Raw genomic sequence first — 23,901 nt, forward strand, 5'->3', positions numbered from 1 at the left:
CAGATGACTGGAACTTCCACCATCTGTTTTGTACGTACACTTTTCATAGTGGCTTTTGACAGTCACAATCGGATCTTCCTTTTTTTAAACCACAGCATTTAGAAAACAGAAAGGCTAACCTTTGGCTCTGTTTCCGTTCTATTCTGTATGAAACAGCCCAGTACATTTGTGGTTTTAAGAAAGTGGTTTGTGCAACACTCATTTTTCTAGTTCTCCAATATTGAATATTGAATATTTTGTGCTTTGAGTGTTCTCAGTTTCCACTCAGGCACTCTGGGTACATGCTAAACGAGGTGAAGGCAAATGAATCATGCCCCGCTCCTTCCTTGTTATCAGGATTGCTAGTTGAGTGTGAAGTGTGGGTGGGAGAGATGGGAGTGTATATCCTTCCTCATCCATTTCCATTTGGTGGGATTTACTCGGCAGCAACACTGACAGCATCCACAGCTGTCGACAGCCTACCTGTATGTCCTTGAGCTAGAAGCCCAGCCCCTACCTGCTCCACGATGACATTGATCTGAATTCCAAGCAAGTCGCTCTGGACGACAGCGCCAGTACCTGGGGACTCATGAGTCTGTCAGCTGGAACACAGCCAATTATGCTTCTGCAGAAATATGTTGTTTCAGATGTGTTTCAGAAGTGTTAAAGTGGGCAAAAGGCTGAAGTTAGAGCAGGTTCATTTTTTTAACCGCATCTTCTCTGTTTGTTTGATGGTTGATTTTCTCCTGTACTTGGGGCACATTTTCCAGTGGATCTTTTGAATGGCACATGTTTCCATACCAGTCATCAGTATTGTCACAGACACACACAACCACACACACACACACACACACACACACACACACACACACACCAACACCCTCCCCCACACACACACACACACACACACACACACACACACACACACACACACCAACACCCTCCCACACACACACACACACACACACACACACACACCCACACCAACACCCTCTCACACACACACACACACACACACACACACACACACACACACCAACACCCTCTCACACACACACACACACACACACACACACACACACACACAACCACACCAACACCCTCCCACACACACGGCCGGTGTGTCCCTGCTGTCTATATCAACAGATATGCGTCGTTGTCACTTTCTTCCTCCCCCCCCCCCCCCTCCCCCCCGGGCCTGTTGTTGAGCTGTCACAACAGTGACCTCATCGCTGGGCCCTGCGCTGTGAGGACAGCCCGCTGGAGTGTGAGGCGGGGGTTACACAGAGGGGGAAAGGCGAGCCGGGGCCACGGCCAGAGCCTGGGTAATTAACGCTGAGGTGATGTCAGGTGTGGGAGGGGGCAGGGTTTTCCCCTGTAGCACCACAGCCCTTAGTCTGGTGAGGTGTGTGTGTGTGTGTGTGTTACATTTTATTCTAATTGCTAAGCCTATTTTTCGTCTTAGCACTATTAGTCATTGTAATAATTTAATTGGTATTATTCAGTTCCGTGGATGCCCTCATCTCGCTGCCTGCTGCTTACGTAATCATCTTATCAGAGCAAGTGGTGCCCTTGTGTTACGGTAATCACCACTAGCCCCGCCCACCAGGAGCGGGTTCTCACCTGATTGGGTGGTTTCCGCAGAGGCAGAGATACCTGGTTTAGGTTGCGTGCTCTAATCAAGAGATTGAGACGGCGGTAACCTAGCTGCTCTGCCTGACAACAGGATAGCGTGTCTGTTTTGATGGTGTGTTGGTTGACACAGAATAGAGCAATTGGATAGTGTTTGTTTGTGTGTGTGTGTGTGTGTGTGTGTGTGTGTGTGTGTGTGTGTGTGTGTGTGTGTGTGTGTGTGTGTGTGTGTGTGAAATAAACACATACACAAACACATACTTGAAGTATTTGAATATTTGTTAACGTTTGTTCGTTAATGTGGATTTGGTTACGGGTTATGTGTTTTGAAAAACACAAGGAAACCAAAAGAAAGCCACAGACAATTGTTAGGCCTACTTGAATAAAGTTCTTTAGAAGAGCTGTGTCCTGTAAAAAGCCGTAACATTCATTTTAATGAACTGCAATGGTGAAGAATTAACTTCAGTATTGCTATCTAGGCATACTGTATTGTAGGTGGTACTGTACTGTGATGTGTGGTGTTGCATTGTCTTGTTTTGTATTGTAGGCATATTGTATCGTGTTGTGATGTTGTTTTGTGTTTTATTGTGTTGCATTGTCTTGTGCTGTGTTGTGCTATGTTGTATTGTGTTGCACTGTACTATTTTGTAATGTGTTGTGATGTATTGTATTGTGTTGGTTTGTGTTGTATTGTAGGCCTATTGAATTGTATTTGTTTCACTTTCAGGAACTAATAAACAACTAATACAATAGCGTTAGTCATCAGTGTGCTTCAGGATCTACAAAACAACAGGTAAACAAGACATCGGTGTGGATCATGCAGCACGTGTCTATTGTTACCAAGTAGCATTACCTCACCAGTTGAGCTTTTATTCCCCCTGGACAAACTCGACTCACCTGTTGCACCTGAAACAGCTGACTCATCCTTTTGGAGATTAGACCAGCGCTTTGGAAATTATGTCCACTGTCTGATAAGAGCTCCAATAAGAAGAAAGACCATCCCCCACTCAACTGTGTGTGTGTGTGTGTGTGTGTGTGTGTGTGTGTGTGTGTGTGTGTGTGTGTGTGTGTGTGTGTGTGTGTGTGTGTGTGTGTGTGTGTGTGTGCGCGTACGTGCGTGTGTGCGTGTGCGCGTGTGTGTGTGTGTGTGTGTGTGTGTGTGTGTGTGTGTGTGTGTGTGTGTGTGTGTTTCTTACAAGTAAACCTTAATTTGATACTTTTAATAACCGCTGTGTCAACTGGTGAAATAAATGTGCTAGTAACTGGCGCCCTCTAGTGTTATTTAAGAGCGTCGAATATATTTTTTTATAAACGTCTTCATTTAAATATTTTGTTTTGGCTTATTTGGTCGTAATTAAATTAAATGAATAATCAAAAAGCATTAATACATTTATTCAATATTTCTTTACATTTATAAACGAAATGTTAGGATGACTTTTAGAGAAAACGGTAAAGTGTGTGTACCTTTAAATTATATTGCTCCTACTGTGCAGCAGGAAGTTGACTACAGCCAACAGGAAGCCGAATAATGAAAGCACATCAACGAGGTCCGAGGAATTGATACATTGGAACGAGTTGCCACATAGCTCCTTGCACTTTTTGCCACTTACTTCGTTGAAGGTAATGAAACTACGCCATTTGAAGTTTACATTCACTGTCCCACTTCCCGTTTGCATTGCATGCTTTGCCAACTACCTCCAACTATAAAGCACGGCGCTTTATTTCGTGCCCCACGACATGGCCCACTTTGGTTAGATTACTTCCCATGTGTGTTTTCTGAATATATAACCTATATTCAGCCATGTTCACTGTCTAATTGTCCCATCATGGATACCATAAACCTGCCAGTCATTGCCACACTTTTTCAGTGCTGTGCGGTGCCATGTTGACTGATACGCACCTGTTTACTAATACGCTTTGAGAAGCTTAGACATCTCCAAATGGATGTATTGATTGGCGTAGTTGGTGCCACTTAGGCCTTAAGTTACACATCTGCTATGCAATCTATACATAACCTTGTTCAATCTATTTCTAACTGCTTGAGAGTCACCCGTTTCAGTATTCTCTGGCTTGAGATGTCAGAGAACGAATTCGGAGTCGACCTCATCTGCAATGTTGGGCTGTTATGTAAGATCGACTGCTACAACTTCTTTCTTCTTTTCGACAGGCAGTATATAGTAAACCAGCCAGAGAGTGAAGACAGGCTACAAGAAGCCATGGTGAGTGAGAAACCTACTCTGCAAACTCTATTTCTGTGTCCTATAAAACAGTGTCACTGCAAGTCACAGTCCATCAACGGTGTTCATATTGTTGCTGTCGCAAATCAGTCAGCAAATATAATTAATTACGCTAGGAGTGTGTCTAATGTGGTGCTATTACTTGTATTTGGATGTGAGACTTCAACATCTAAACGTGTGGTGGTCTGACATGGTGGTACATTTGTGCTCACCATGCCTCATGTGAAATCCCCTGGTCAGTCTTCTGCCGTGGATCTGAAGACGAAGGAGGAGAAGGCGGCTGAGCTGGACAAACGCATCGAAGCCCTCAGGAAGAAGAATGAAGCTCTGGTTAAGAGGTACCAGGTAAGAATGGGTTCGAGATGGACACACACACTTACACACCTCTCCCTTTTTCATGTATGCCAATCTTAATCCCAGGCACACACATTCGCATCCCTTTCACACACACCACACACTTGCATCAAATGCAAGTGTGTGCGACACAAACACATATAAGATACAAAAGATAAAGATAAAGACAAAGATCAACTAAATTGGAAGTTTGACTCCACAAACGACTTTTACTTTCAGTGCAGGATTGTATAACTGAGTCAATGTATCAGGTTTTTTTTGTATATTTTAGTTAAATTTGACGAAACTCTATATGCACTTTTTTAACGTATTGAACCAACCTAGAGAACTTTTTAGTTTTTATTTTCATTTCTACCCACCAGAGTTCACTACAGCTGTGACTTCTCCTATTGCCCTGGAGATATACCTTCCCATGACATAATTTCCTTACCCGAACCAATAGGAGATAGAGGAGGACAAGAAAAAGGCGGAGCAGGAGGGCATCGCCGTGACAACTGCCAGAAAGTCCCGCCCCCATGAACCCCACGAGCCGGACAGAAGGAAGGCGGAGAAGGAGAACTTTTCCATAACGGTGGACCTGTCCAAACCAGTGGGGGTAAGTCTGAACCCCACCTGCTTGACTCCCTGCCTAGATCATTAGTTGGTCAATAACATTCCATTTGATTGGCTTTGAGCAGGCATGAATGGCCATCGCCGCTAGATGGCGCTGTCCCTCGTGTGTGTGTGTGTGTGTGTGTGTGTGTGTGTGTGTGTGTGTGTGTGTGTGTGTGTGTGTGTGTGTGTGTGTGTGTGTGTGTGTGTGTGTGTGTGTGTGTGTGTGTGTGTGTGTGTGTGTGAACTCTGTGTTCATGAAGCTGAGCCAGCTCAGCTTCATGTCTGCTCCACAGTCCCCTGGTCTGCCTCCATGTTTCCCTGTATCCCTGTATAACCCTATATCTTCATATCATTACACATTACTATCATTACTACTGGTTGGCTCGTCTGCAGTAAGGTTGCACGTCAGTAAGGAGCACGTGGAGGTTGGCCTACATCACCTACAGGTTGTTTGTGGATATTGGGATTCAAACCCAGTACCTTTCGACTGGGTGTTGAACACCCAGTTGCACACCAGACTTCCCTGCTATGGTACAGGGGGGATACTGTGAAATGGAGTCACCTGGGGGATGGTGTATACTGAAGCTCCCTAGCATACTGGTTACACTCTATTCAGCCTCATACTTCCTTTATCCCTCCCCAGAGGACTGGATGAATTGAAATATAACTACTAGGTATCAGTCTGTTCACTGATTGCAGTTTATACAAACGGCACCTTTCAAACACAGAGGTGCTTCTCAGGATTCACAGTTAAAGACAATTAAAAGGACTACAGAAGGAAGATGGGATCAGTTCTCTCTGTTGGCCGGCGGTTGAGGGATGAAACTGTAACTGGAGACGTTGGGTCACTGAGTTGAAGCGCTGCTTGTGTACAGCAGGGGACCGTAGGGATTGCCGGTTCTGGCTGGATGGACAGCTGGTTGGTTTGAGGTTACTCCATGCTACCAGTACTATTTAGTCATTAGCGTCGTCGAGGGGTTTGCTCAAGGAGGCCTACAGGTAGACGTCAGGGTTTGAACTCACTAACATTTGGCTGGTAGTCAAGTAAGCCATGACACTGTTTGAATGGGCTCTCGTTAGCCACTTGTTCAGAGAGGTGTGTGTGTGTGTGTGTGTGTGTGTGTGTGTGTGTGTGTGTGTGTGTGTGTGTGTGTGTGTGTGTGTGTGTGTGTGTGTGTGTGTGTGTGTGTGTGTGTGTGTGTGTGTGTGTGTGTGTGAAAACAGACTTTAGAGCAAAACTTTGAGTGGCTTTTTCCTCAAAGTTCATCATGCTGAGTTCCTGTTGTGGCACAAATGACCAGCAAATGAGCGGCGGTGCAGAGCAGACCTGTGCGGTCCCCTCTGGTGGTTAAATAGAGGGAGTAGGAGGAAGGAGACAAGGGGGTGTCAGAAAGGACGTTCCTGAGCGACCAGGCTGATCTGAGCAGAGTAGATGAATACATTTAAGCTTAATATGGCGGGGACAAAACAAGTTGTTGTTCTGAACAAGACAGACAAGGCTTTACTGAGCCAGTGGGCTGGAGGAGGTGAGGAAGTGAACTAGCGGTCTTATCTGAAGGCTGCAGAAGGGGGTTCCACTGAGCCAGGGAGCTGGTCTGAGCGGGCTGGGAGTCAGAACCCAGAGGCTTCAATGTCTATCGGTGCCGAGGAGAAATAGAGACGGTGATGATCTCTACAGTTACTTGGAGGATGGATTATATTCCATCATATAGCAGCTTCTCTCTGTCTCCTCGCCTCCCAGTTTATCAGCTCATAGGCTGCCTTCATTATAAGTCGCCTCAGTTCATCTTCCTCCAGTTCCCTCCACTCCCTTGGTTCGGTAGGCGGTTCTGCTTGGCTCTCATCTATTTACATTTTACATAATCCATTTTATTCAGCCTTCCCTCCATGCGTTACCAGCCTGCGATGCAGGGGATTAAGTGGAGAGTAGTGTGGTATTAAACTGTCAGATCCATGGTTCCTCCCTCCTAATTTCCTTCCTCTGTTCCTCTCTCTTCCTCTGCTCCTGTGGTGTTTGTTTTGCCGTATTCTTGTGTTTACGTTTGGTTCTTAGTAATGCTTCAGTTACGCCTGTTTCAGTTTGGTGGTGTTTTTAAGTGCCTCTATTTTAAATCTATCATGCATATCTTTAGTGGTTTTTGTTGAAGCAAAATCTTTGAATTCTTATTAGGGTCCTGTACTTTCTGCTGTTATGCCTGAATATCCTGTCTGGGTTTAATGCTCCCATTTTATTAAAAACAACAACATATAAATGAAAATATTAACGCATGAATTGTACCTATCATCTTTATTATTCTATCAGATTTGTCTATTATCTTTGTTTCGGTGCCATCACAACGTTATAAATTGTTGTGATCTGTTCCCGCCCCAGGAGAAGAGGCAGGTGAACGACCGGAAGCACCTACCGCCGCGGGGCCGGAAGAGCTCAGAGGAGGGTGACCCCCAAAGGGCCACGGACAACTCCCCACGGCCCCACCAGGACACCCCGAGGCCCCATCAGGACACCCCGAGGCCCCATCAGGACACCCCGAGGCCCCATCAGGACACCCCGAGGCCCCATCAGGACACCCCACGGCCCCATCAGGACACCCCACGGCCCCAGCGCGATGCCGACAGCCCCCCCCGGAGGATGGGGTCCGGCCGTGTGGGGCGAGGGGGTCAAAGAGGAGGAGGGCCACGGCCCGAGAGGAGAGAATGGGAGCCGCGCTCCGACAGAACGCCAAGAGAGGGAGACAGCGGAGAGGGGGACCGGGAGCAGGGCCGCAGGGGAGGAAGGAGAGGAGGAGGAGGAGGAGGAGGAGGAGGAGGAAGAGGAGGTGGTGAAAGAGGAGAGAGGGGAGAAAGAGGAGACAGGCCAGAGAGGGGCGAAAGAGGAGGCGGGACCCCAGCTGGATCGGACAGGAAGTCCAAGGTGAGCATTGGTTTGTTGTCAGGTTGCACTTTGTATAGTGTTTGTCCAGGACCTGTTTGTCATCTGTTGTCCTTTCGTTGTTCATAAAGTGTCTGTGTGTCCGTGTGCTCAGGAGTGGGAGGAGAAGAGGAGGCAGAACATCGAGCAGATGAAAGAGGAGATGGAGAAGCTGGCGGAGTACGAACGAGGACAGGGGGTGAGCGAGCAGCTGTACAGTATATATCTAGATAGATATATATATCTATCTATATCTATCGCTGTCGGTACAGTAAGGATGTTGTGTAGTGACGAGCAGAGTGGTTATTCAAGAGACTTTTGTTTACGTGTATTTATTGCTTTCAATTGCCCAGATATCAATCAATCAATCAATAACCTTTATTTTCCCTCGAGAGACACTGAGGTTTCCCTCATTTACAGTGACGACGAGCATACACTAAACACAATAACAAGGATAACATCATAAGAATTACAATAAAAATATATCTATAAAGTATATACAATACAAAAAGAGCAAGAATAAAATAGGTGATGAAATACTAAATGAGAATGAGATCAGCTAAAACAGTTACAGTGGGACGTGTACAATTCAGAAATCATAGATTTAAATAAACCAAAAGTAGGAAGAGCAGTCATTTGTAAGTTGCTCTGCAGAGCATTCCATGAGTTAGGAGCACTGCTGGAGAAGGCCGTCATTCCTAGACTGGAGTGAGCTCTGGGAACCTTTAGGAGGAGCAGCTCACTGGACCGGGTACAATAGGTCTCTGTGTCCCAGTCCAGCATGGTCCACATGTAAGGTGGCCGTTTCCCAATGAAAGCTTTCAATATAAATAAAAACCAGTGTTTCTCACGTCTCATAAAAAGAGAAGGCCAACCAACCTTTTCATAAACAGTGCAGTAAAGCTGTCACCTGTAATAAATCTAAGAGCTGAATGATAAACTGAATCCAAAGGTTTTAGGATAGAAGCAGACGCATACTTATAAACTACATCCCCATAGTCCAGCACTGATAAAAACACTGCTTCAATAACCCTCTTTCTACATACCATTGGGAAGCTGGTTCTATTCCTATATGAAAATCCAATTTTCTGACGTAATTTGCAAACAAGGTTATTAATGAGATTTAAAAGTGAGTTTTTCATCAAGCCAGATGCCTAGATATTTGTATTCAGAGACTTTTTCAATAATATACCCACTGATAGTGGCATAGACTATTGAGACCCATATCTCTTGCCCTTAAGAACAACATTCATTTTGTTTTGGTTTGATTAAGAACCAGCTTGAGTGAAACAAGAGCATTCTGAAGAGCATTAAAAGACAGTTGCAATTTCAATAACAGCTGATTTCGCAGAGTCAGCAACACAGTATAAAATGATGTCATCAGCATATAAATGAATTTGACAACCACTGACAAGAGACACAATATCATTAATATAAATGGTGAATAGGACTGGTCCTAAAATTGATCCTTGTGGAACACCTTTGGTTATGGGTAAGAAACCAGATTGGACATTACCTGGTTTTACACATTGAAATCGGTCAGATAGGTAATTACGGAACCAGTTACATGCTTTCCAGTTAGACCAATGCTTACCAATTTATCTAATAATAAAGAATGGTAGACTGTATCAAAAGCTTTACTAAGATCAATAAACAGGGCAGCACAGTGTTTTCTATTATCTTAGGCAGATACAATATTATTAGTGACCAGAGTGATGGCAGAGATAGTACTATGGGTTGCTCTAAAACCAGATTGATGTTCAGACAAAATAGAGTGATTTGAAGGGAAATATTTGAGTTGGCAGTTAACAAGAGATTGCAACGTTGATGACAGTGTAGATATTGGCCTATAGTTACTGACTGATTAGGGTCAGTCTTTTCTCCCCCCTTATGTAAGGGTTAGGGTTAGAATATATATGCTGTAATTTAACTTAAATGAGAGCTTCCCTGACTCTCTCCGTCCTGCTGGGAACACAGGACGGAGAGAGTCAGGGAAGATCTAGATAGCTCCACTGTTCCAAGAAGCAGTTGAAGAACCACAGCGACCCCCTTGGAACAGAGAACCTTGAGGCAGTGGAACAAATACTTGGTCTGAGGGCGTTGTATTCTTGTAATGAACCGCCTGAGTCAGACCCAAAGTAAAGCCTGCATAAGGTTTAGATTCAAATGGTAGGATGGTGATTCAAAGAGGGAGGACGGGCTCCTGTGAGACTAACGGGGATGCTCTCGTCAGGTGGACAGCGATAAGCCCGTCCGGAACTTCCTGGACGACCCGCGGCGCTCCGGGCCCGTGCCGGATCTGGACCGCAAGGAGGGCAGCCGGCGGCACGTCCGGAACTGGGGAGGACTGGACTTTGACAACGTGAAGATCGGAGGAGAGCCTGAGAGAGAGTGGACCGTGAGTGGACCACATTTTACGTCAGCTGTGGCCTCGGATTATAGTTCCCAAAGAAGTGTAATGTTGTTGTCATGTTAAATGTAGACTGACTCGGGACACGCCTCTCTCTCTCTCTCATTGGACAGAGCCGCCGGCCAAGCGGGAGGGGCTCCGGGGACATGACCATGTCCATGACGGGGCGGGAACGCGCCGAGTACGTGCGCTGGAAGAAAGAGCGGGAAGAGATCGACGAGGAGCGGCTGGCGCGCCACCGCAACGCCACGGGCCAATGGCGGAGGGAGTGGGACGCACAGAAGACTGACGGCATGTAAGAGAGAGGAGGGAGGGAGAGGAGGGAGGGAGGGAGAGGAGAGGAGGGGAGGGGAGGGAGAGAGAGAGAGAGAGGAGAGGAGAGAGGGAGGGACCCACAGACGACTCACAGCATGTAAGATTGAGGAAGAGGAGTCATTATTGTCACCGAGGGGCAATTTGGTTTCCGAACAGTAGTCAACACAGCCAATACACATCATAAAATAAATAACAAACGTAAATACATATAACATACAGTAGATGGGAGGGAGGGAGGGAGGAAGAGGAGGGATGTACAGAAGACTACCGTGTAACACCGCGTTCACATGACGAATTGGCCAACGGATCCGTCGCTGCCTGAAAAGTAGAACATTTCTCAACTTTTTGACGCAGGCAACAGAGCCGACGGAATGGATTGACCCACAATGTATTTCGAGAGCGGCCCATGCAAAGTCAATGAAACCCGTCGACGGACGTGTACAGCCTACAACCTTGTCACAAAAAAGAAGTGTGTGTGTGTGTGTGTGTGTGTGTGTGTGTGTGTGTGTGTGTGTGTGTGTGTGTGTGTGTGTTCACAAGAGAAGAGTTAGTGTCTGCACATTGTGTGTGTGTTTCAGGAGTAATCATCTGTCTGTCTGTTTATATAAATCTGATGTGTGTGTGTGTGTGTCTCGGAGTGTTAAGCCTGCAGTGTTTTCACAGGTTCAAGGAGGACCCATCTGCCCCAACGGAGGGCGACGGCCCGGAGCACAGCGACAGGAGAGGCAAGCGCGCACACACACACACACACACACACCTCATGATGTGTCTCTGACAGGGTGTTGTTTCCATGGTTACACCACACCTGACCCTCTCTTCCTGTCTGGAGAGCCGTCCCTCAGGTGGAGACACACACAAACTATAAAACAAACACACACGCACATACAGTCAACATATTAAACACACACACAGTCAAACATTGAAACGCACGCATATAGTAGACATATTAAGCACACACAGTCAAATAATCAAACACACGCACACACATACAGTCAAACTTTAAACACACACAGTTGCACACACAGCCAAACTATTGAACACACACACACACACACACTCCCAGAAGCCAGAAAGCCGGGACATAGCAGTGAGTCCTCCGTGTGCCTGATTAAAGCCCTTATGTAAATGTGTGATTAAAAGAGTTATGTAAATGTATCCCACCCCAGCCCCTGAGACCCTCCTCCAAGGACAGTGACAGGCCGCTGAAGACCTTAAGCACCTTAGCCTCTCTCTCTCTTGGTCTCTCTCTCTTCTTATTTTCCATTTTGACAGTTTTGTGTGTGTGTGTGTGTGTGTGTGTGTGTGTGTGTGTGTGTGTGTGTGTGTGTGTGTGTGTGTGTGTGTGTGTGTGTGTGTGTGTGTGTGTGTGTGTGTGTGTGTGTGTGTGTGTGTGTGTGTGTGTGTGTGTGTGTGTGTGAGCTGAAAAAACAATGGCACATTTTTATCGTTTTAACTTAACAACCCCTTATACAGGAAGGAATGTAAGGTAGAAAATGCTCCCTTGTTTTATCACTTCCTCGCGGTCTGAATCTCTACATATTATAACGAGAGGGCTATAACTTTCCTGTTGGCTTGTGTTATTTGCCTCAAGAATGTATTCCAAGGTTAATGTCTGAATAGTAACTTATTTTAGGACAGCAAGTATTGGCTTTCATTTAGAGCATGACCATGGAGAGGCACAGGCAGCGGTTTACCAAGCACCTTCCATGGTGGGGGTCCATGATTGTTATAGGGAAGCTTTCTCTTTGAGGGCAGTGACACCAGAGGGTAATGGTGAGGGTCAGTGATCATTGCTGAGAGGAAAGGACTGGCCATGGCCGGAGAGGCTGAGTTAATTTGCGATACACTATGATAGGAAAGCTTCAAGGCGTCTACACGTCAGAGAAGTCTGTCGATTGGCATGGCCTGGCTATCAGACTTTGTGGCTACAATGCAAATTCAAACTACAATTATGCCTTTAAATTACAGAGAGGTTAGAAGGGGGACATCTCTAGGGGCAAGGAGAATGTATTCAAATTCCTTTTCAATTGAGCAGTTATTATCTAATCAAGGTTTATATAATTTGTATATAATTGTGTATATAATTATGATTTCATATTCCACGACCTTAACGCTGATCCCACCCTGGGCCTCACCACAGTGATTGAATGCCCTATTTTCATTGTGCCACCGCTGTTTAAAGCCCTTTATCTTCAACCTCTAATAGTCTCCTCTCATGCTACGCCTCATTCTCACTCCCTCCTTTTTCCTCTTCATGTGTTCATTTTATCTATATGCCTCATCCTCCCATTTGTCTTCTGCTTCCTTTGTTCCCTTCACCTTCTGTCGCTCATCCTCTACGCTTTTTATCTTTCCCTCACCACTCTCCTCCCCTCCCTCCCGTCTCTTCTCTCAATCTGTGTTTTTTGTTTTTTCTCCACTTATCTCCTCCTTCACTTTAATGACATGTCTTTCTCTCGCCGCTCTCTGTCTCACTCCCTCTGTCTTACTCAGTCTCTGTCTCGCTGTCTTGCTCTCCCCCTCTCTGTCTTGCGCTCTCTTTCTCTGTCGCTCTGCCACTCTCACTCTCGGTCTCACTTTCTTGCTCTCTCTCTGCCACTCTCACTCTCGGTCTCACTTTCTTGCTCTCTCTCTGTCGCTCTCCCTGTCTCTTTCTGTAAGTGCCACTCGTCCCTCATGAGTAGTGTGGCTAATAGCTGGTTGACCTTGTGGCCGGGGTCAGACTGGCTCAGTGTCTCTGGGCTGATGGGTACTCACAACGGGCTGGGTGCTGTCTCTGCTAAGCCCTCTGCCATGATATCACCGGAGACCAGCTTTTCTCCTCTTAATGCTGAATAATTGGATCAAACACGCACAGGAGAGGAGAGGGAGAGAGGCGGATGAAAGGCAAGCGTTGAGTTCAGTTCAGTTTTTAAGAAACCATAACAACGGATAAACTCACTAAGAGACACTAGAACAACTCAACGGATTAGACTTCCTCTAGATGATGAAGAACATGTAGCTTTTTGTTTTTACCGTACACCATGTGACCATCCTTATTTTCCTACAGTAATGACTATTGTTGCGTCAATCCTTCCCAGTCCCCCACTGGCTGACACGCGGCCCCTGTCCGTTCCTCTCAGACGTTCTAACACTGTCTCCGTTCAGTTGATCCAGTCCTTAAATAGCGGCGAGGGAGTCAATAATTTAGCTCTTGTCACCGTGAGAGATGGTGATAAGGCCGAGGGGCTTTTTTAAATCCTCCTTTGTAATGTTTGTTCTGCTCTCCTCGCTCTCTCTCTCTCTCCATGTTTGTCCATCGCTTGGTTGCCTAGACGACAGCCAGCGCCCGCCGAGGGCCCCCACCATCGGGGACTTCCTGTCCCAGGGCCGCGGCCGGGGGGGGCGGGGGCGGGGCCGGGAGCGGGACCAGCGTCAGAGCTACAGGTGCGTCGGGGTGTGTGTGTGTGTGTGTGTGTGTGTGTGTGTGTGTGTGTGTGTGTGTGTGTGTGTGTGTGTGTGTGTGTGTGTGTGTGTGTGTGTGTGTGTGTGTGTGTGTGTGTGTGTGAGACTTTCGGAGTCAGTGGCGGGGTCCCTGGGTCAAAGCCCCCCCCTCCCCCAACACACACACACTGCCTGTGTGCGGCCTATGCCAGTGAGAAGAGTGGAGTGCAACACTGTAGGTCTCCATTAAACTCCTCAGTGTTCTTCCTCCCTTTCAGGACCACATAGGGTACCCTCATTACTGGAGTTTACTTCCTGATGCCAACCCTCCACAATAATCCGCGCTTGGGAACGGCACCTAGTTGAGCTGGCTTGCCCCCTTAAGTGGCTGGGTTAGGCTAAACTATAAACATATATTACAACGATTCCAACAAAATAAAGCCACATACACACTGCTGAACCACATCAGAAATATTGGCCTATAGCTATTCCAACAAAAATATTTCACAAATTAGTTTTAAGAGATCAGAAGTTCTAAGAACGTATGGATATGGACAAATTATAAACAAACAGATTAGAAGGCCTGGCTGGAGCGTAATATAGTAAGCCTTAAACTGTTTTGTTTTATTCATTTAATATTATTTGTTTTCCTTTTATAATCTATACTCTAGCCTATATTTTGTGTTCAAAATGTTGGTAGTTTAATTTTGAGGAAAAGTCAAAATTACATTTTGCAACCTAACATTTATACAGCTTAAACTTACCTATTCATCGCGATTTTTTTGAAAAGGCATGCGACGCACCTTGCGTTCAGCAAAGTCATTGACAATGTGCTGATATCAAGCTTCCTTGCTCATTCACTCTCAATTGACAATAAGGCCAATGATTGGCCAGATCGTAAATTGAGTCAACGAGCAGCTTACTATGGTACCCATTATGCATTTGGGTACCATATCATGACTTTAAATTAATTAAAATGTTGTTGAAAAGCAACAACATAGATTAACAAAAAAAGATTGTTTTAGGGATTTCATCTCTTTTCATTTTCTTTTCTAAAATTTGACTCCCACCATGATAAAATTGTATACCTAAAATCACAGGTATATAAACTTGCATGTCGGCCTCATGATTAACTTCAAAGTAAACCATGCCTTGCGGTTCGAGCAATCAACTCAAATTATCCTTCTCTTGCTCGTTGTTGGCCCGTTGAGCATGGGAGGGGCCTCCTGTGACGAAGTGGAGAGCCCGGGCCCCTGGGGTGGCAGGGCCCAGGCCCCAACCCCGCCTGAAGTGTCGTTCATGCTCAGACCGCATTTCTTTGAAGGTTTAGTTCCCTGTTATCCAGGGTTTACTCCCCCTTTTTGTTTGTGTGTGCGCTCATACCCTGATATTCCTTGACACTACAGCATGCACGACAACCGCTGGGAGGGAGAGCGGGAGGATGAGGCCAGAGAGAAGAGGGACAAACCCAAGAGAGAGGAGGAGGAGGAGGAGGAGAGGAGAGAGGTGAAGGAGGAGGAGGAGAAGAGGCCCAAAGCGGCCCCGCCGCAGAAGGTACTTGGTTTACGCCCCTTTACGGAGCCTTTGATGTCCGTGTGTAATAATAGACTTTGAATCAGATAGTTTTGAATAGATATATTATATTTATAGATTATATGGCTAAATCTGGCACATTTACATGTTGAACTCTGGTGCTCATGTTTATTAATGTGCACTGTCCCTTTTTAAATAAAGTAATCAAAAAAAATCATCATTTGGGAGAACATATAAAACTTAGACTTAAAAACTTGAAATGATGGAACTGCAAGCTCGATGTCACCTCCTTCACCGTACTTACTTCTTTTAAAGGCGTTCCACCTTTGCTACCAATTGCATTTGCTGTAGTACTGATGTGTTAATCTACGGAGTGTTAATTCTCACTCCGTAGATGAGCCTTGTCTCGCTGTACATTATGACCATGTGTTGGTAACATAACAGTAGGACCGTCAAGCAACTTTGCGTTGCGTTATTCCCGGGACACCACACAAGCACCCGCACACGGCGTCCCTTTAACCCCATGTGTCCTCTTCCCGGGACGTCCCCCCGGCCCAGGAAGCCAAGCGGGGCGAGGCAGAGGAAGACGAGGACGAGTGGGAGGACGCCAGCGACGGAGAGGACGCCGGCTCGGACGACGACGATGACGACGCCGGCAGCGAGGAGGGCGGCGACCAGGACGAGAAGAGGGACGCGGGGAAGGAGGAGACCGCCTCCTCCTCTCCTCCAACCCCTGCTGCCGCCTCTGTGGTGGTGACCAGCCCCAAGGAGCAGCGCACCCCCAGGCCCAAGGTCCAGATCCCCAGCCCCGCGGCGGCGGCCCAGGACTCCCCCGACGGGCCCAAGCCCCTCAGCCCCTTCGCCCCCCCGGACGGCTACCAGCCTGTGACAGACTGGGGGGACGCGATGGAGGAGCAGTCCCCCTGCAGCAGTGTGGGAGGGGAGAGCCCGCTGAAGCCACCCAGCGCCGAGAGCAGCCCGGCCGGGACCCAGAGCCAGACCCCGACCCAGAGCCGGCGCCCGCAGGAAGGAGCCCCCCGCGGAGGGAGACGCCCACCGACCAATCTCCGGGAGGAGCTGGACTCGGCTGCAGGTAGGAGAGGGAGTTGAACCACTGCAGAATGGGGGCCTTTACTTACAGCTCGAGCGCTCATGGTCCCCAAGGACGTTGAGTTTTTTTTTGTTGTTGTTGTGAGATCCTGTGTCTGGTAAACGGTCCTTTGTACGGTCCGTGCCTCTGAAGGAGAAATCAGGGCGACGAAGGCACTGCCGTCCGACGCTAAGATCCTCTCGTCTCTACTTTCAGTCTTCACTCTGGTCGTCTTGTCTGATTTACTGTTTGGCGTCTTCATGGATGTAATCAGTGATTTTGGCTCTCAAATTCACTAACGACCTTTTACTCCCTTGCCATCCTTGTTTTCTCTCACCCTTCCCTCTCCTCCTTCAATTTTGTTTTGTCTTTCCTACCCTTTTTTAATCTCTTCCCTCTCCCTCTCCTCCCTGCCCTCTCCTTCTGTCCACAGCAGTGCACTCCTCCTCTGTAGGGCCCACTAAGGTCCGGCCAACAGTCATTGTATCAGAAACAGACTCCTCCCCCTCAGTGGTCCCTGGCTCCGCCCCCTCAGTGGTCGTTTCCTCCTCCCCCTCAGTGGTCCCTGACTCCGCCCCCTCAGTGGTCCCTGGCTCCGCCCCCTCAGTGGTCGTTTCCTCCTCCCCCTCAGTGGTCCCTGACTCCGCCCCCTCAGTGGTCCCTGACTCCGCCCCCTCAGTGGTCCCTGGCTCCGCCCCCTCAGTGGTCGTTTCCTCCGCCCCCTCAGTGGTCCCTGACTCCGCCCCCTCAGTGGTCCCTGACTCCGCCCCCTCAGTGGTCCCTGACTCCGCCCCCTCAGTGGTCCCTGACTCCGCCCCCTCAGTGGTCCCTGACTCCGCCCCCTCAGTGGTCGTTTCCTCCGCCCCCTCAGTGGTCCCTGACTCCGCCCCCTCAGTGGTCGTTTCCTCCACCCCCTCAGTGGTCCCTGACTCCGCCCCCTCAGTGGTCCCTGACTCCGCCCCCTCAGTGGTCCCTGACTCCGCCCCCTCAGTGGTCGTTTCCTCCGCCCCCTCAGTGGTCCCTGACTCCGCCCCCTCAGTGGTCGTTTCCTCCGCCCCCTCAGTGGTCCCTGACTCCGCCCCCTCAGTGGTCGTTTCCTCCACCCCCTCAGTGGTCCCTGACTCCGCCCCCTCAGTGGTCCCTGACTCCGCCCCCTCAGTGGTCCCTGACTCCGCCCCCTCAGTGGTCGTTTCCTCCGCCCCCTCAGTGGTCCCTGACTCCGCCCCCTCAGTGGTCCCTGGCCAAACCCCTTTGTTGGCGTCAGAACCGCTCTCCTCTGATGTTGTCGACCCCGCCCCTTCTGAGGGGCCTAAAGCTGATGCCTCTGAAGACTCTGACACCTCCAGCTATGAGAGTGACTCCTCTTCTTCAACGTCATCTGACCCCGCCCCCTCTACAGTATCTGCCCCCGCCCCCTCTGGGGTGTCTGGCCCCGCCCCCTCTGGGGTGTCTGACCCCGCCCCCTCTGGGGTGTCTGGCCCCGCCCCCTCTACAGTATCTGCCCCACCCATCAGTGACGTGGAGGTAGCGGTTGTGGAGCAGGATGCACCTGCTACGCCTCCACAGGGTAAAGAACTGCAAAAATGGCAAAGAACAAATCACATATTTGCTTGCATTGAATTAAAGCCTTGAAGGTCGCAACAGAATGGTTATAGTCACTATTTTCTGGGAAACATTTAAATCCTACCCAGCTATTGGGAGCAACCAAATCTACTTCTCTAGTGGATCTATTCTGAAACGGCCCGTAATGACCAAGCGGCATTACTCGTGGTGCTGAACAGAGACCTGTTTCAACAAGTGAAGATGTTAACTCATGCTTCTGTCTCCCCTTCCTCTCCGCTACCTCTACGATCTCTCCTACCCCAGCAGCAGAGCCCGCAGACCTCCCACAGCTGACTGACGCCGCCGCCGCCACTGAGCCAGCAGGGGGCGGCCAGGACGCGCCGGAGCCCTCCGTCATCGTGTCCTCAGGTGCGTGTCCTCAGGTCCACATCAGCGACTTTCAGACGGTCATGTACCGTAAGACCCCTCTGATGCTCACTTGACCCCCCCCCCCCCCCCCCCCCCCCTTCTCCGCACGCCCCTCACTTCCTGTTTCCTGTTTGTCTAATCTCAAAAAGATGGGGGTTGTTGTCCTCCTGTGCTGTGTCTATGTCTCCCGCCCACTCGCTCACTGTCCAGTGAGCGAGTCCAGTCCACCCTAACAGCCTCTACTACAAACACCAGGCACCACGTCGGATGTCTGTGTGTATCCGCTGTGGCTTTTGGGCTTTTGGGATCCAATCTGCAAATTTGTCGAGAGACACTACTGCTTTCTCTGGCCAATTGGATCCCTTCTTCCTTGTTGAAACTCCTCCTCCTCCTCCCGACTATGCTCCTCCCACTCCGGTGCGCTGTCGTCACTAACTGTTTCCTCTGTCGTGGTGCCGCCTAATCACTGTGCTGTAAGCCCCGCCCCCTTCCTCTCCGAGAACGTCTCAAGCTTGTGTGGTGGTCCCTGGTTCCCCTGTGAGTGGTTGTGGTTGTGGATGAGCCTCTCATCCTCCCCTCTGTAGCTTTCCCCAGTGTGGATGACACCATCACCCACAATGGGCTGATGTCCAAATAGCGGATCAGCGGTTCTAGCTGAACTAACATGCAATTAGCATGCAGTAATGGCTTCCCGATAGAGATCCAATGATGTATTCTCCATTAGACATGTTCAAAATGCCTCAAAGCAGGAAACCATTGGGCTTATTGAATATCACCCATCCTTAATGTTACTCTTGCTGTAGGTTTTCCCAATCACTGATATTGTGAGATACTGGTGTCTTATCAATGTCTTATAATTATCCTTACGGGGAAAGCTAAGGGAACAGAAGGGTGGTGGAAGGATAAATAGAGAGTATTCAGGAACTTGGGTGCTCTAAGTTGATCTGAATAACGAATGCAGGGTTTCAAATGTCGGTAGGTCCTGGTTAACTTGAGAGCCAACCCGGTTAATTTCTGCCTTGATTGCAGCTTGAAATCAACCTTTGCTTGCTTGGCTGCTCCATAACCATCTTTAGGAACAAAAACTACTTGAAGGCTTTACGTTGCTTGTGTCTTTGAATGTCCTTTTGTTTTTTGTTTGATACCCATGATTGTTTTTTTCTTTATTTTACATGGTGGTTAATGTACTTAACAGAAATGATTGATGTTATTTTGAAATGAATCAATACATGTGACCACGCACACACACATAGAAAGGGCCTCTATCTCTAGCGGTGTATAAATGCAGAGATAAATGGTTGTGATTGGCCCGTACCGGACCAGGTCTGCTGAAAAACCTGTCTGAGCGGGAGGGGGGTCAGAGCAAATAAAACGAGAGCTTGCAGATTGGTCTGGCTCCCAGGCTAGGGCAGAGGCTGTGGTGTTCAAGCCAAAAACCACTGTGTTCGATTCCCATTGTCTACAACCAAGCTGTACCTTAGCAAGACCCCTCACCTCTACATGCCATCCATGTATTTATCAAAAGTGTCTAGTTAATAGTGCTGACTTTAAAAATGAGTTTAGGACCTTGGTAAGTCTACAGGGAAGGGTGGACTGCCCAAACACCGCCCAAAGACCACCACACGTACACCATCCATTAGCTTCTGGGCCCATAACGATCCATCAGCTTGTTGTCGCTCCCTGCTAATGGCAATGGGAGGACCATAGCGGTTAGCATTATCAAACCTTTGACGTCTCCCTTTACTCGCGTTTATGGTTGGGGATCCAACATTTTGAGTGGGTCATTAGTGATGCTCGCGGGACGGCAGCGCGTGGTGTGTGGTGTTTACCGTCTCTGTTAGGGCTGCGCTGCTGTAGTGCCAGGGTGGGGACCAGGAAATGAGGGGAATTAGAGCCACAATTAAGCCTGTAAAAGGCTTTTTAGAGGGAATTAACCGCAGCAGGCTGGACAGATGACGGGGCAGATAGGACGGAGGGCCGTTTGAAGGGCTGAAGTCTGATTAAATTACATCTTGGGACGAGCCTCATGGACCAGATGACATGAAGCACAGCGATGGTTTATGATGATGTATGCCGAAATCCCCCTGAGAACCTGTCGTCTATCGTTTGGACGCTGTATGCTTGAACACTGGATTTTAGATCTCCATACGTACATAATTTATTCAGAAGGGCAGCTTGTAGACCACAGTCATAAGCGACAGTCTGTAGAATAACAATTATATTGGGAATTAAAAAGGATTTTACAGGATATGAACAGGATGTGACACTGATTGTTTTGAATCCAGTAATCCAACCCGCTTCCTGTTGGGGTCATCGTTGGACTGACTTGATTATGTTTTGGAGCGTCTTCTTCTTCATGTTCATAAGCCAGGCGTTGAGAGATGAGCTGACTCCCAAAACCGTTTCCTGTGTGGTCGTCATGAGGACGGGATTGGTTGTCCGCTTCCGTCTGTGTGGGAACGCCTCGCTCTGGCAGAGGCAGACGACCATCTCCCAGGCTCCCATGCTAAAACTGGGTTGAAACAATTAGAGTTAAAAAAAAACCTGCCTTGCTGAACCAATGGAAAGTCTTAAGAAGGGTCACCCTTATGAAGGGGTGGCCACGGTCATGTGCTCTTGAAAACGATGACGCAGCAACAATTCTTTCGGGTCCCGTTAGAAAAAATACGTAAACAAAGTTCTCAAGATGGCGGAGTATCGGCAACTACAAAACGAAACAAAACCCCATGATGCATTCTGATCAAATCTGAGCGTATCAGGAAGATGAACACCCAACACTGCCTGGGTCAGAGGTCATGTTAGTGCTACTAAACTCTCCACAAAATCTTTAGTCTGAGATCATGACACACACTCACACTCACCATCTGCCACTATGCATTACCCTCAATGCCCCCTCCCCCCTGTGTGTTCTCTGTCGACAGGCTGAGGACCCCAGAGACCCCCTGCTAAGGTTCTAGAGGAGAGAGTGTTGGAGAGAGGAGAGGAGGAAGACCGGCCCTCAGCAGAGTGACCCTCATGGGCTTGATGGGGGTGGGCGGGGCGGGGCAGGGGGGGGGAGCATACTGGTCCCGTGGGTCAAGGGACTGGATGGGGTCTCCATCATCCATGTCACTACCATGATGTCACCACCACACTGACATCACCACAATGTCACTACCACGGAGGGAGCCCTATGGAGCGACAGCATGGACCAAACTCTACTTTGGCTGTGCAGTCTCCCTACATGTCCTCATTTGGCAACACTAGCTCGTGGAAGACACAAAGCCTTTTTTTTTTTTTACATTTTGGAAAACTTTCATCATCCTCCGCATCTGGGAGAAAACGGCGTGGGTATTGGTGTGCATTTACCTTGTTCTGGCTGCACACCACTGCAGTAACGACCTCACGGGAAGTGACTGAAGTCAATGGAATCGAGTCGCCTAATTGGCTCTTTGAGGCAGAAAGACACCCAAACATTTTTTCTTTACTGCTTGGTTTTATTGTTTGTGAGAGTTTATGAAAAACCAAATGTTTTTTCCTCTGTGTACAAGAGCTCTCTCTGTTGATGGATAATTGTCACCACACACACTGAATGTGTGTGTTCCCAGATTATGAAATACGCAATTATGATATAGAAATTTAGCACGGTTTTGGAGCGCAAAACAACAATGATGAATTTAGAGCTGTTACCCCTTATAAATGTTTATCTTCAGTTTGTGTCTGAGGCAACTCTAAACAGATTGGAGTTATGGGTCAATCATGAAGACTCTAGACTGTTGCTGTCAATGGGCCTCATTCAGCGGGTGGCCATCTTGGTTCCAATACGCTAGTAGGGTATTGGAACGGAATACGGAATTCTGCGTTAAGTTCCATCATCCTACAAGTGTTTAGAACAAGATGGCGGCCAGGTGAATGGGGCCAACCAAGGCACCAAAGGTGTTCCACTTCAGGGCTCAAACCTGTGTTTGCAGGTATGGATTTTTATTTAAACTAAACAATCAGGCATCAACCAAGGAAGGGATTTGTTGATTTTTAAACTTTGTTGTCAGCTTTACTGTTATTAAAATCCTTCTCATGTGGAGAATATTAAATATTTTTTCTTTTCTTTTTTGCCAGGGGAGGTCATTTATTTAGAAGCATTTTTTTGGTCAAATCAAGTTTACTCTGGTTTTTACAAATTGCCTCCCCTAGCTTTAAGTGCTGTGAGAATATACGGCTAATCTTACGTACTGACACGTGACAGTGGATGAAACCTGACGTGACCTCAGCATACTACCAAGTGCTTTAGGATTATTACCTTTTTATTACATGTAATAGGTCTAGATTTTATTTTATTTTTAATTAGTGTATTGTGTTGAAATCGCATGAGGGCACTGTTTTGAAAGAATGAAAATCGCTCAAGTTATAGTTCGCTGTAATAAATGAACCGGGTGATGTCATTAAGACATGTGACTATTTTAACATAAATAACATTCCACGCTTTATTTGGCTTGGTGGAGCAGGTGATGAAATGACATTTCAGTGATTTTAGTTTGGTGGCCATGTTTGCATTTGAATCAAGAGTTTTTTATTTTTTAGCCGTCACGACTGGGTGATTGTATTTTAAGTCATCTGTATTTAACATCAGTTAAAGGTCTTATTGGATAATTAACTTTTTTTGGATTGTGCAATTAATTCATTAAAATTGTGCTTATTGGGTTTCAACGGAATGGATGTTGAAAGTTTTACTCTTTATTTGCATCTTGGTTAAAATCAGTCGTTTGCACAGAAAGCCCAGTTTATAGAGCTGTCTGATGTGCAAGCTTATCCATTTTTTATGTATAGAAGATCACTGCTTGTACTGTTTAAATTCAATTATCCAAATAAACGATTGCTTTGGGCCGTGTGTGTGTGTGTGTGTGTGTGTGTGTGTGTGTGTGTGTGTGTGTGTGTGTGTGTGTGTGTGTGTGTGTGTGTGTGTGTGTGTGTGTGTGTGTGTGTGTGTGTGTGTGTGTGTGTGTGTGTGTGTGTGTGTGTGTGTGACAATACAAATTATAATTTAGCAAATACGTTTCTAAAAATGCGAACTATGGTGACGTTAACATTTTCGTTTTGTTATAAACATGTGCTGGTCGTTCTCGGAGCTTTTCAAATCGTTTTCCCACCCGCACACACTGAGCGCGGCCGCTCCTTGGGACGCCTCTCCGACCTTGAGCTCCAGGAAGGAGAGCCCCCAACCCGCGGCTCCTGGGAACGCGACGAGCAGGTCGCACTCGAGTCGACGATGGTCGTAAACGTCATCCTTAAATACGTCATATTGATGTATGGCTCAGACCCCCAGCTCGTACTGAGAGAGATATAGTACGATTTGTGTCGGGGAAGGGGTGAGTTACTGCTATATTGGAGTCCACATATATCAAGGAAATGTATTTGAAATGGGGAGACTGCTCAGTGGTGATTATGTGACTGAATACCTCCCCCTCCCCTACTCATCTCC

At 47.6% G+C, this 23,901-nt stretch overlaps 1 protein-coding gene across 3 annotated transcripts; it reads left to right on the forward strand.

The window, feature by feature from the left end:
* The first annotated feature begins 3,127 nt into the window (after positions 1–3,127).
* ccdc9 (coiled-coil domain containing 9) lies at positions 3,128–23,304 on the forward strand. Of its 3 annotated transcripts, none has more exons than XM_084467120.1 (15): positions 3,128–3,231; positions 3,779–3,830; positions 4,089–4,193; positions 4,645–4,797; positions 7,168–7,707; positions 7,820–7,903; positions 9,938–10,102; positions 10,228–10,409; positions 11,093–11,154; positions 13,744–13,855; positions 15,259–15,406; positions 15,944–16,478; positions 16,909–18,042; positions 18,342–18,446; positions 21,368–23,304. In XM_084467120.1, the coding sequence occupies exons 2-15, from the start codon at positions 3,828–3,830 to the stop codon at positions 21,370–21,372; spliced, it is 3,333 nt and encodes a 1,110-aa protein (XP_084323246.1). In that variant the 5' UTR covers positions 3,128–3,231; positions 3,779–3,827; the 3' UTR covers positions 21,373–23,304. The 3 variants fall into 3 exon arrangements, with proteins under 3 accessions (XP_084323246.1, XP_084323247.1, XP_084323248.1); XM_084467121.1 differs by having other exon boundaries at positions 18,345–18,446; XM_084467122.1 differs by having other exon boundaries at positions 16,912–18,042.
* Positions 23,305–23,901: the final 597 nt, after the last annotated feature.

The sequence above is a fragment of the Micromesistius poutassou genome (genome assembly GCF_964030765.1).
Source record: "Micromesistius poutassou genome assembly, chromosome: 4".
Lineage (NCBI taxonomy): Eukaryota > Metazoa > Chordata > Actinopteri > Gadiformes > Gadidae > Micromesistius > Micromesistius poutassou.